The sequence below is a fragment of the Pelmatolapia mariae genome, linkage group LG20 (genome assembly GCF_036321145.2).
Source record: "Pelmatolapia mariae isolate MD_Pm_ZW linkage group LG20, Pm_UMD_F_2, whole genome shotgun sequence".
In the NCBI taxonomy this organism is placed as follows: domain Eukaryota; kingdom Metazoa; phylum Chordata; class Actinopteri; order Cichliformes; family Cichlidae; genus Pelmatolapia; species Pelmatolapia mariae.
The window spans coordinates 29987464-29999373 of NC_086244.1; the positions used below are offsets into that span (position 1 = coordinate 29987464).

Below are 11910 nucleotides of genomic sequence, written 5' to 3' on the forward strand. Positions count from 1 at the left end.
TGGGTGGACCGCCTATAATAACAGTTCTGACAGGGCAGCAAATATGACTGCTTTTTTTTTTTTTTTTTTTTAAGAAATGGCATCAGAGAAAAACTGCTCGTCGTCTCACCACATGATGACAGCACCGCTAATGTGTGCACTTTGAAAATTCACCAATGCATGTATCGGCCCTGCTTGCGTTGACGTAGCTTCTGCTGAGATGCTGTTAAACGCGAATGAAGTGGGTCGTGGTATGAAAATACAAAAGCAACATTTAGCACAATATTTCCCCTCTCGACTGCACTGTGCTGAGCCTTGCAGCAGCAGCAGCAGCACCCAGAAGTGAACAAAGCGACCCGGAAGCGGTGGTCCGACCGGAGGCAGAAAGAACATCAACCTTTTATATTATAGCTGTACTCGCAAGACAATATCTGCAATCAGGACACAAGGTATTTGTGCATGTCTTTACATATTTCCGTTGCTGTGCATTTCTCTAATGAGCGGTAGCCTCTCGGTGCGTGCATTAGCACGAAAATGCAATTTCTCTGCTTTGATTCGTCCAAAAGTTACAGAATGTAGAAAAAAGCAGCCCTAAAAAAAGTGAAATTTGCTTAAGATGGCACAGAGTCTGTCGGGAGATGAGGCGTTGTGCACCGGTTCTGATTTTGACCTTAACGCATCGCTACGGTTATTTTTAATCGGCACTGATGAATCAAGCTTGTTCGTTTCCGTGCTCTGTGTGTGTGTGTGTATGTGTGTGTGTTTTTTTTCCTCCTTGCAGGGCATGGTTGTTGTAGGAAGTGTCAGTTTTTTTAAGAGGTGGGGAGGCCGGGCTATTCAAACCTGCAATTCGCCGTAAACAATCATTCATGCCTCCGACATGATAAACACACCTTTGTGTTGGTCTCCGGCCGCTTCTCATTCCAAACACCCGCCACACGACAACATGTTCATGCTCCTAAAAAATTTGGGGTCTGCAGAATATGGCGTCCCGCCTTATAAAAATAAGGCTGCCATTTTTGTTTCTCTTTTGTCTGGAAATGTTTTAAGAAAACTGTCTGAGAATGTGTCGAGTCGCACCGGGGAGGATCGATCCGGACAATCGTCCGTCGGTGCGAGTCCGGAGCTGCTCCCAGACAGCCGACATGTCCGAAAAAGTCAAAGAAGTTCAAGTTTTGTTTTGTCTTGTTTTTTTCACGGCGGTTTTTGTGGAAAAATTGCAAAAGCGACGTCCACTTATTTGCAGGAATTCAGACAAAAGGAGCAGAGTGGCATCAAGCCCGAGCTAAACGGCGCAGGATCATGCTGATGTGGTTTTTTTTTTTTTTTTTTTTTTTTTTAGAAGTGAAGGCATATTGTAGGTGGCGTTTAGATGGCAGAGCTGCGTGGATTTGTGTCACTTTTACTCTGTAGGCCTGATTTACACACATCGACTTCTAAGCGTGAGCTGACATCTAGCGAGTTTTTACACTGTTACATTAAAAGAAAATCGTATTTACCTTTTTAATTAAACTTCTTTTCAGTTATCTTAAAGCATTTATTTCATTTTATTTTTCAACAAAATAAGAGCCCTAGTTCTAAACTACTAGCTTCCACACTTTTCCCCCTGCCTTTCAAAGCCTGTCTTAAAGGTGGGCAGATCGGTCAAATATTGATAGTATTGACACCAGCGCTGGTATTGGTATAGGATCGATACTAGAGCCACGTGATCGAGACTTTATTTATATCTTCTAAGTTTAGCATGTAGCCCACTGCATTGTGTGAAATAGTGGAAATTTTATAAATGAAAAAATATACATCCAGTATAAAAAATATCTGAACATTTTTGCATTAACTATTTATAGGCTGTAGCATATTTAAACAACAGAAATTGACCCAAAGTGCTTTAGATGATCATTGATGATGATTCATCTTATAAATCACGGCACACTGCTCTCCCCTGCATAAGCCTTCTTTTATAGGGTAAAAGTATAGGTATGTGTATTGGCAATACCGGCCCTGTATTTACTTGGTATCAGATCAGTACCAAAATTTTTAATATCACAGAGCACTAGCAGTCATGATCAGACTCAGGTCTTCTATATGAAACCGTTTCAAGGTCAGCTGTTACACATCTTAACTTAACATGAGGGTCATTCAATTGTCTCCACAGTTTTGTGTTTTTTTTTTTTCAAACAATCACAACAAACAAATAAAGTGCATTTATCCATCAAAAGCAGCAGATTTAGAAGCCACTCATTTAATGCTTACTACATTTGTGCCTGTGGTGTAAACAGTCCGGAGAAGTAAATGCAGCAAATTCTCTGCAACTTTAACCGTCTAAACAGCTGATACGTGGCATTAACTGAGTACCAGAAATGGTTCTCGACACCTTAAAGTGACATCAAAGTGGATGCAGAGCTAGGTGGATGCGAATGTGATCAGCACAAGGCCTGAAAGAAAATTCAAGCATGACATATGAAACTAGCCACATGCAGCGTGTGGTTAAGGTGTCAGATTTTTCAGCTTCACAGTTTAAGCCTGCCTGTTTGTAAGCATTAACTTACTCTGCGTGCAGTTTTAACAACAGCGCTCTGTAAGGGAGCACTTCATTATGTGCATCTTTGAAAAGCAACTAAAATAAATGTCACACACTTCAGGATGGCAGAGCCTCGGTTTAACAACCCATACTTCTGGCCACCGCCTCCGTCCATGCCAGGCCAGGTAAGTCCGCTCAGCTTGTAATTACTGTGATGTTTCCACCTTCCACTGCCATTTGTTTCCATGTGTGAATGTCTTTTCAGCCTTTCAGCACCAGTCCATCACTGTTACGCTGAGAACCGCTCGCAGTTTGTTCTTGCAGATAAGGGGGGTGCCTCAGACCCCTTGGAGTTCGTGGGCCACACGCAGCCCAAATTGATCTCAAGCAGGCCGGACCAAAGAAGCACAAGTGCTTCCTGAAAACGTTTGCATTACAAACTAGATAGCAGCAGACCGACTACATTTAGTCGGTCTGCTGTTGTTACAAAGGAATACTGCTGTTATATCTCAAAGTCATCAGTACGATGACTTCAGCCCCCCCCCCCCCCCCCATCTTGGATGAAGTTACTAGTTCAGACGACCACTTTTAGGACACAATCCATTCTTAACAACATTACAAACGCAGTGCTTTGTGCTGCAAAATACAGTGAACGTCCAGAATTGATGCTCCTCCACCATGAGTGGGCTGGATTAAAGCGTTTGGTGGGCGTTACTTTAGCTCACCTCTGTCATAGGTAAAAACTAACCGTGTGCTGATCAGTGTTTTCTGTCCTGCGATATGTTTTGATGGCATGAATGACATTCACACAAGGCGGCTGTTTTCTGTTGAGCATGACCCGTTAACCCTTTCAGCTGGATAACCTGGTCCTCATTAACAAGATCAAGGAGCAGCTGATGGCTGAGAAGATTCGACCCCTGCACCTGCCACCTACCTCCACCCCTTCTCAGCAGCCTCTGCTGGTTCCCACCTCGTCCCCGGACGGTAGCGCTCAGCACGGTATGCAGGTTCCAAAGCCTCAGCCACAACAGGTTCCGGGCCACCACCCACAGCTGCAGGGCTCTGGACAGCCGGACATCGCCCTGCACGCTCGTCCCGCCTCCAGTTCTGGACCGGGTACGTTCTTCTGAAATAGTGTTAAATATGTCCAAGTGCTGCCAACTTGTCTCAAACTGGCATGGTGGCCTGGTGAGTTTAAGGTGATAATATACAGATTGTGAAGGTAGAGGCCAAATAAAAATCCATAATGAAAAGTGAGTGATGCCTGCACAGCTACTCCAAAACCCACAGTTGCAAATTTATCTTATTTACAGAAATGTTGAAATGGTTTAAAATGATACCCAGCCCTAGAGTAACCTTAATTAACATGAAGTTATTGATGTAATAATTGCTACAGATAGGCCTGGTTTTCTTAGACCAAAACATTTTGAATGTTATTCTCCAGTTTTGCAGGCTAATAGTTGATGTAATGAATTCGTAGACGTGGTGTAGAATCAGGCCTGTGCGGATTAGGAGACAGTTTACTGACTGACACACCATCACCTTATAAATTCCAGATGGAAATATGGATGACAAGTCAGCGGTGAAGGCCAAAGGATTATGGGAGGACTGGCAAATGAGACACCTCAGTGAGCAAACTGGCCGGGTCAACCATCGCTCAGGTACAGCCGTCACGCCGTCTGTGAAGCTTGTAGGAGTAATGCAGTAAGGCAGCCAGCCTCTGGTGTGATAATATAAAGAAAACTGTCTTGGAAAATTGACACACACACGGTGTTTACTGTGCGGTACACTGGTGTGGTTCTGTAGAGTGTGGTGTTGTATTAGTCATACCTGCTAATGCAGTTTTTGTTCCAACCTTCTCAGGTCTGGCCCCCTCATCTCGACCCGACAGCCACAGCACCTCAGAGGCCCTGACCCCGACGACTCCGACCTCCAGCAGCCAGAACCGCTTGGGTGGCGCCCCCTCTGTGAACATCATCTCTGGACTGGCTAGTGGCCCTGGCATTGACCACATGAAGGCCGGAGGCCTGGCAGGACTGTTGGGCCCCCCGCCAAAGGCACCTCGGGGAAGAAAGAAGATCAAAGCCGAAAACACATCTGGTCCTCTGCTGGTGGTGCCCTACCCCATCCTGGCTGATCAAGGATGTGTCACCGTTGCACCCAAAGAGGGCAAAACCTACAGGTTGGATTCAGAAAGCAGCTCCTATTGTTTTCAGGGTTTTTTTTTCTGTGCTCATCTTGCAAAGTAAATTGACAGGTTTATGAGGTCTGCAAGCATTGATAGGTATTTTCCTGAGAGAACTTTGAGAATGAGAGAAGCGCTCTATACTGAGGCTTTAATATGAGCACAGCTTTCACCTGAGTAGACAAAAGTTTACTAAAAAAAAAGGTCGGTCAAACATACTCCAAAGGACTGAACCCAAAAGAGTCTGAGCACTGGTTGCAATGAGGTAAAGCTAACAGGTGGAAGATTTGAACTTGGGTTGACCCTCCCAGAACATCCAGGAGGATGAGTTGGTGTTGGGGAGGAGAGGAGGGTTTGTTTAATAGCAGGTCAGAAAGGCAAGGTGGAAAAAAACTCCCATGATATTTAAAGAACAGAGACTGATGGTTGGAGAAAGCATGTAGAAAGATCACTGGACAAATGTAGCAATGCTGAAATTGCTAATAAATTGTCAGCTAATATTTACCTCCTCTTGCTACCTGGGAAAACTTTTGATATTTTTTCTTATTTTATGTTAGTTTATGATAACCAGGACTTTCCAGAGGCTGCAATAAAAGCCAGCTGACAGGCTCTGCAATTTCTCATTAGTGTACAGATTTTAAGCTTTTATGACAAAGACTTAAAAGCTCAATTTTTTTTTTATTGTAAGAAAAAAACCCATTTAAGTCAGTCAGCTGGAAGTTTTAGATAATGAAGCTAGTGGCTCCATAGTGTAGTGGTTAACACACCCACCTCAAACACTCTTTTGGAGATTACATCATGGTTGTTCAGTGTAAATAAAATCAGCGAAATCAGATATGCAGAGGTACCTGCTGTGGGAATTCTTTGTGAATAAAGGAGCAGTCAAAAGTGGCTTTTTTCTTAAATTGTAAGGTTAGCAATGCTGGTGTTGTTGGATTTTTAAAATCATGTGTTACTACTTAGTTAATCAACTATAGTTGATTTTCAGTTTTTGTTGCTACTTTTGACATAAAGTGTAATTAAGACTTGATGATTTTCTTAAATTATTGTTAAAATTATTGAAGTGGTCTGCGTACTGGGGTGGGGAAAAAACTGATGTTATGCTATGTTTTCTATTTAGTTGTAGGCAGGCGGATTTTAATCTCTCAAAATTGTTTTGATCTGATCTTTTTTGTCTCTTCTTGTCCCCAAGATGCAAAGTCTGCCCACTCACCTTCTTAACCAAGTCAGAGATGCAGATTCATTCCAAGTCCCACACAGAGGCCAAACCGCACAAGTGTCCCCACTGCTCCAAGACGTTCGCCAACGCCTCTTACCTGTCCCAGCACTTGCGCATTCACCTGGGGATCAAACCCTACCACTGCTCCTACTGCGAGAACTCGTTCCGTCAGCTGTCACACCTGCAGCAGCATACCAGGTTGGTCAAACTGTGAACATGAGGTGTGAGAAATCAAGTTGATCTCAGCTGCCTCTGTGGCTCTACTGTTGCCCATCTCAAATCTGATTGGTGGTCACACATTACTAATATTTAATATTTAGAATTTACCTGAATACCTGTCATCCCCTTTACAGCTATATCTGTTTTCTCCTTGCTGGAACTCTTTTGATGTTTCACATATAGACCACGACTGTGACTTATATGCAGTGAAAATCTGCTGCTTTGAATATACTTTGATGTTTCTTTGCAGGAGTTCTCTTGCAGTGGCGTCTGTCATAAAAACATTTTCCCGTCTGCTTCTCTTGCTGCAGAATCCACACCGGCGATAGGCCTTATAAATGCGCCCACCCTGGATGTGAAAAGGCTTTTACCCAGCTGTCTAATCTCCAGGTCAGTCAGAGATTCTTCTTGTGACCTGATCCTTATTAAAAGGTTCAGATGCAAAGCTGCAAATGTTCAAATTATGTGGACTTCTCTACAACCTCTGTCCATGTTTTCTCTCCCCCACAGTCTCACCAGAGGCAGCACAATAAAGACAAGCCGTATAAATGTCCCAACTGCTACCGTGCCTACTCAGACTCTGCATCGTTGCAGATCCACTTGTCAGCGCATGCCATCAAAAACGCTAAGGCCTACTGCTGTAGCATGTGTGGCCGGGCTTACACCTCAGTAAGTAAACCACGAGCGAGTATTCACTATGTCAGGTTTTCCACACCTGTTTTTTGGCAGACTGCTTGCATCAATGATATTTGATAATATTTTTTTCTCTCTTGGACTAGAAAAATGGTAAATGGCCTGCATTTGTATAGCGCTTTACTTAGTCCCTAAGGACCCCAAAGCGCTTTACACTACATTCAGTCATTCACCCATTCACACACACATTCACACACACAGAAGTCGGTGTGTTTCCTGTTTGAGATATTTAACACCTTAGTGTGTCCTTGCTTCTGTTCAAATATTCAAAAAGGACTAAAAGAATATGTTTAAGCTATAGCTGAGGTCCGGAAGCATTATGTTTTCGCATTGTATGTCTGTCCCATTCTGATTAATATAAATATGTGTATTTCATCTACTCCTCAATGCACATCCCTCCAGTTTCCTCTAAACCTGTCCAAATAGGTCATTGGGCTGGCCGTTTCTGTGTGATCATTGTTTTTGATATCATAGTTTTATTTTTAACTTGTATTGTTCTTACCTTTACATAAGTCCATGGCAGTTTCATTTTTCACTTTGAATTCTTGTAAATGAAAGCATCAACTAATGTCCCTCAAGCTGGATTATGCTTTGATTAGTTTTGTTTTAACACTAGGAACTGATGAGCCTCTAGGCATTCAAAAACGTCAGGAAAATGACTCAGCTGTGGACTTGACAAAATACTTGGCCAAAATAAGGCTCAAAGATTACATCTTGGTGCTCAGAGGTCAAGGTCACAGCCATAAATCATAAATTCATGGACTAATTCTGATAAAATTTAATTCACATATAGGATACAATGATGACATATCCTTTTCTCTGAAAACTCAAATGTAGGAACAAGTAAATTGACTGGTATATAGTGCTTTTCCACTCTTTTTGAGCACTCTTTACTACAGGTGTCATTCACCCAATCATATAGCGTTTTATTGTGTGCCTAAGCCCGTTGTCTAACATTAACATACTCACACGAATATATCAAGGGGAATTCAGGGTTCAGTGTCTTACCCAAGGATACTTTGACATTGACAAATTACTCCTTTGTTTCTGTACAGCACTTTGGGCCAACTTTCTGTTTTTAAATGTGCTATATAAATAAATTGGATTTGGATGCAAATTGAAGGAGCTGGGGACTGAACCACTGACCTTCCGATTGGAAGATAACTTGCTCTACATCCTGACCAACAGCCGAGAGCTTGTGATTATATTTGAAGTCTAAGGAGCTTGGAAAGAAAAGCGTCTAGACTTCTTTAAGTTGCTTGAAGACGTTTCACCTCTCATCCGAGAAGCTTCTTCAGTTCTAAGAGTGAAATGGTGGAGAGTCCCAGATTTAAACCCAGTGGGAGTATCCCCCCAAAGAGGGACAAAAGGACCACCTGATGATCATCTGCCTAATCACATGAGCCAAGGTGTGAAAACGGGTGTGGGTCACAATCAGCCAGTGTTTCGAGTGAGCTCATTGTGAAACCTGGCCCCACCCTATCATGTGATTTTCTGAGGTCAGATTATATTTGAAGTTTGACTGGGTGTTGAAATGCAGGCACTGATCTTTGATGTCCTTTACCAGCTATCTTAAGAGAATCTGGGCAAACATAAAGTTGTAGTCAGAAGTTTATTTTTCCAGGGTGGAAGGATTGTGCAACATATATCTTTAACAACTTTTAAAATCAAGAATTTGTTGGTTTCCTGGTACAAACCTGTATTTTAGAAGAGAATAGAAGAGAAGGGAACTTTATTAATCCATTGGGTAGGTCCCCTCAGGGAAATTATGGTTCCAGCAGCACACCAGCTACCTTAAATACAAATAAGAAAAAAATTTGTTTTAAGCGTAGTACACGGATTTTCAGTAGGGTTGAGGTCAAGGGTTTGGGAAAACTATTCCAGAAGCTACTTTATCCATTCCAAAACCAGCTTTGATGCATGTTTGGGATCATTGTCCTGTTGGAACACCCAGCTGTGTCCAAGTTTCAAGCATCTAGCTGTTGATTTGAGGCTGAGTTGAAGACTTTGGAGGTATTTTTTCTTCATTATTCCATAGATTTTGTGCATTGTACAAGTACCAGTGGTAGCAAAACATTCCCAGAGCATGATGCTATCACCACCATGCTTGATAGCTGGCACTCTGTTCTTAGGTTTAAAAGCCTCACCTTAACTCTTCCACACATTCCCCATGTCATTGTGCCCAGATAGTTCAATTGTTGTTTACCAGCTGCAAATTTTCATTGAGCTTGAAGGCATCAAGTTTAAAGAACGAGCTTCTGTCTCAGTCAGCACCGTCTAAGTCCAAGGAAAGTAAACCTTGCTTCATTGTGAACAGTGATGCTGATGTTCCTGCAGTTTCCAGTTCATGGCAAGCTTGAGCCTTGGTGGTTCCTGTCTTGTTCTTGAACACCCTAGACAATTTAATCTGATTTGAGAGTCCCCATTTGGGTCTTCTTCCAGACCTTGGCATGGTAGTGACAGAGCCAAATTATTTGTACTTATGTACAGTTGTTTCAAATGATGATTCTGGACTGCATTTGGTTAGAATTGGCCCATTAAGCCTCTGGAATGGCGTTCCCAAAGCCCTTACCTCAACCCTATTGAAAATCTGTGGACTCTGCTGAAATGCTGGGTTTGTGCCAGGAAACCAACTCATTTAAATGAACTCTGAGTGTGCAAATATTCAGCCAGCATTATGCCAAAAGCAACCAAAAGGATCTGGTCAAGGAGCAATTTGCCAAGGGAGATTCAATTAAATATTAGTGGGGGTGTGTGTATCCTTTTGACCACAAATGTCAATATCAACTTCAGCTGAACTGGTTGGAGTAGAGGCACTTTTAAAATGACTGTAGCAGTAATCTTTATGCCCTTTGGTGTGTTTTCTTGTTCTTGTAGGAGACCTATCTTATGAAGCACATGTCCAAACACACGGTGGTGGAGCACCTGGTGAGTCACCAGTCACCCCAGAGGACAGAGTCCCCCAGCATCCCCATACGCATCTCCCTCATCTGAGCTCCGCGAGCATTCAACATCAAGATTCAGAGTCAGCGTTCGGCTGGAGCTTGTGAGGCCCTGCACCCACGGCCATCTACATAAGGCTTACATTAGCATTATGACAGCTGACATGAGCATTCACTGTTAGATTTTGTAAGCAGACTTGCCTCCATCCGTCTCGACACAGGCCGTCTATCATAAAGGAGCACAGCGTTATTTTGTGAATGTAAAAATACAGCCAGATATTGTCCAGGGGATCGAGTGGCAAAGAATGTCTTGCGTCAGATTTAATAAGCACTTTCGTAAGCATCATGTAAACCGCCGGATGCATTGGCCATTAAAAAAATGTTTTAGTTGTCTTGTTTTTGTTTTTATTCTCTTCCATGAAATGGGTTTTCAAAATGTGCCAGATGATATTTGCCCGAATATTAAATTGAAAAAGCAGGGGGAAAAAAAGAAAAAGTTTGCTGGGTGTATTCTGGAGACATCCAAAGATAATCTTAAAGCACTTTTAGGCCTTGTGGTTTTGGTCAAATTGTTTCAATCTCGTTGGATGGAAAATGCCAAAGGGCATTACTCGTGGCAGCTAAGAGTACCGACTGTGTACAAAAAACAGTCTCTTTTTTTTTTTTTTAACTGTTTTTTTTTTTTTTGTGCAAACACAGGGTCATCAAAATTTAAAGAAAAGCAATCGGTAGATGACAATTGAAATATTTCATGACTGTATTAAGAAGTTGGATAATTGGCTTGTGGAGGCAAAGCAGAGCTCGATGGAAGGGAAGGAAGTTTTTTGTTTTTTTGTAGTTATTATTTTCAAAAAATGTTCACTCCGTATTTAACATTCACCTTTATGGCACCTTTATGATCATAACGTATGATCAAAAAACACTGCTTTTTTTCTGGTGTGTTTCTCGTTCCACTAGTTAGTGCCATATAATGAACCTTGGTGAGGTTTGAAGCGAAAGCAAATCTTGTAAAAGTGTTTGTCCGCTTTCCCTGCTCCATTAAGCTTTGACTTATACTTTCAAAGAATTAAAAGTATATGTTGCACATGTATCAGTGCCAGCTCTACTCTACTCAGCCCACTTTTTCAAAATATGCTTCAGCTTAAATTAATTTTTACTTGAGCAGTAAATTTTAAAGCTAACCATTGGACCAAAATGTGAAGTTATTGTACAGCTACTCCAACCCAGTAACTTTTTTTTAGCCTCTAATAAGCTTTACCTACTTGGAATAAACTGCAGTATGATTCATATTCAATAGGCCTATTTTATGAGTTTACGCAGGGGTGGATCTTCTCATTTTGTTTTTGTTTCTCTCTCTCTCTCTCTCTTTAATATTCTTTTTATTGTACACAGTATTGTTTGTTGTATTTTTACTGTACCTGTAACCTCTGAATGGTACTAATAGGGTACCCTGTATTCTTCAGGGCACTTCAGAAAAGGTGCTACGGCTAGACGTTACATTTGAGATGGAACTGAGAATAATGTAAAATACATATACAGTATATAGTATGTTTTCAAAAGAATAAAAGCTTATTACTCAAGCCACTGGCCTGAAAACAGACATTTACGCCAACAACAGACCCTGCCTCTTCAACTTGCTCTCTCTCTTTTGAGATAATGGGAAAATGTACATGTTGCTGTACTGTAAAACATGTTACTCATTTATAGTACCTATTTTTAAGTTTTCATAAACATGTTTTCTTTGGGTTTTTGTAAAGGTTTATGTAAGAGCTTACTGTAATTCTTTTAGTCTACCTGTATGTTATTAATATTCATGTTTTATATCAGTTATTTACATGTAAGCCTTAACTGTTTTACCATCCCATTTCCATTACTCTGTATTGTGTTCTGCAGTATTCAGTCGTGTAAAACATTTTTTTTTCCTTCCGCATGGAGTTCCTGAGCTGTAATCTGTATAACTGTTTAACCCACGTTCTCTATGAAATGATATTGCGTAGATTTATTACACTTTTTCCTGTCTTGCATTGTGGTTTCATATACAGTTTCTAGACAACTAAATATGCACAGCCAAGACTGAGAAGTTAAACTAAGGTTATCAGTGTTTAAAAAAGGAAAAAAAAAGGAAAAAAAGCTTTGTATCTTTACCTTGTTTAAT

The 11910-nt window shown here is 41.4% G+C and overlaps 1 protein-coding gene across 2 annotated transcripts; it reads left to right on the forward strand.

Annotated features, from left to right (window-relative positions):
* The first annotated feature begins 177 nt into the window (after positions 1-177).
* Positions 178-11910, forward strand: znf362b (zinc finger protein 362b). 2 transcript variants are annotated; one of them, XM_063465097.1, is made up of 9 exons: positions 178-428; positions 2619-2682; positions 3352-3613; positions 4054-4158; positions 4361-4679; positions 5875-6099; positions 6432-6510; positions 6631-6789; positions 9691-11910. In XM_063465097.1, the coding sequence occupies exons 2-9, from the start codon at positions 2620-2622 to the stop codon at positions 9805-9807; spliced, it is 1329 nt and encodes a 442-aa protein (XP_063321167.1). In that variant the 5' UTR covers positions 178-428; position 2619; the 3' UTR covers positions 9808-11910. The 2 variants fall into 2 exon arrangements, with proteins under 2 accessions (XP_063321167.1, XP_063321168.1); XM_063465098.1 differs by having other exon boundaries at positions 3379-3613.

Bases quoted from the DNA above. Each gene is read 5' to 3' on its own strand.
- znf362b (XM_063465097.1), top strand. From the start codon at position 2,620: ATGGCAGAGCCTCGGTTTAACAACCCATACTTCTGGCCACCGCCTCCG. The intron at 6,511-6,630 runs GTCAGTCAGAGA...TCTCCCCCACAG, and splicing joins CCCAGCTGTCTAATCTCCAG to TCTCACCAGAGGCAGCACAA. The intron at 6,790-9,690 runs GTAAGTAAACCA...TTGTTCTTGTAG, and splicing joins GTGGCCGGGCTTACACCTCA to GAGACCTATCTTATGAAGCA.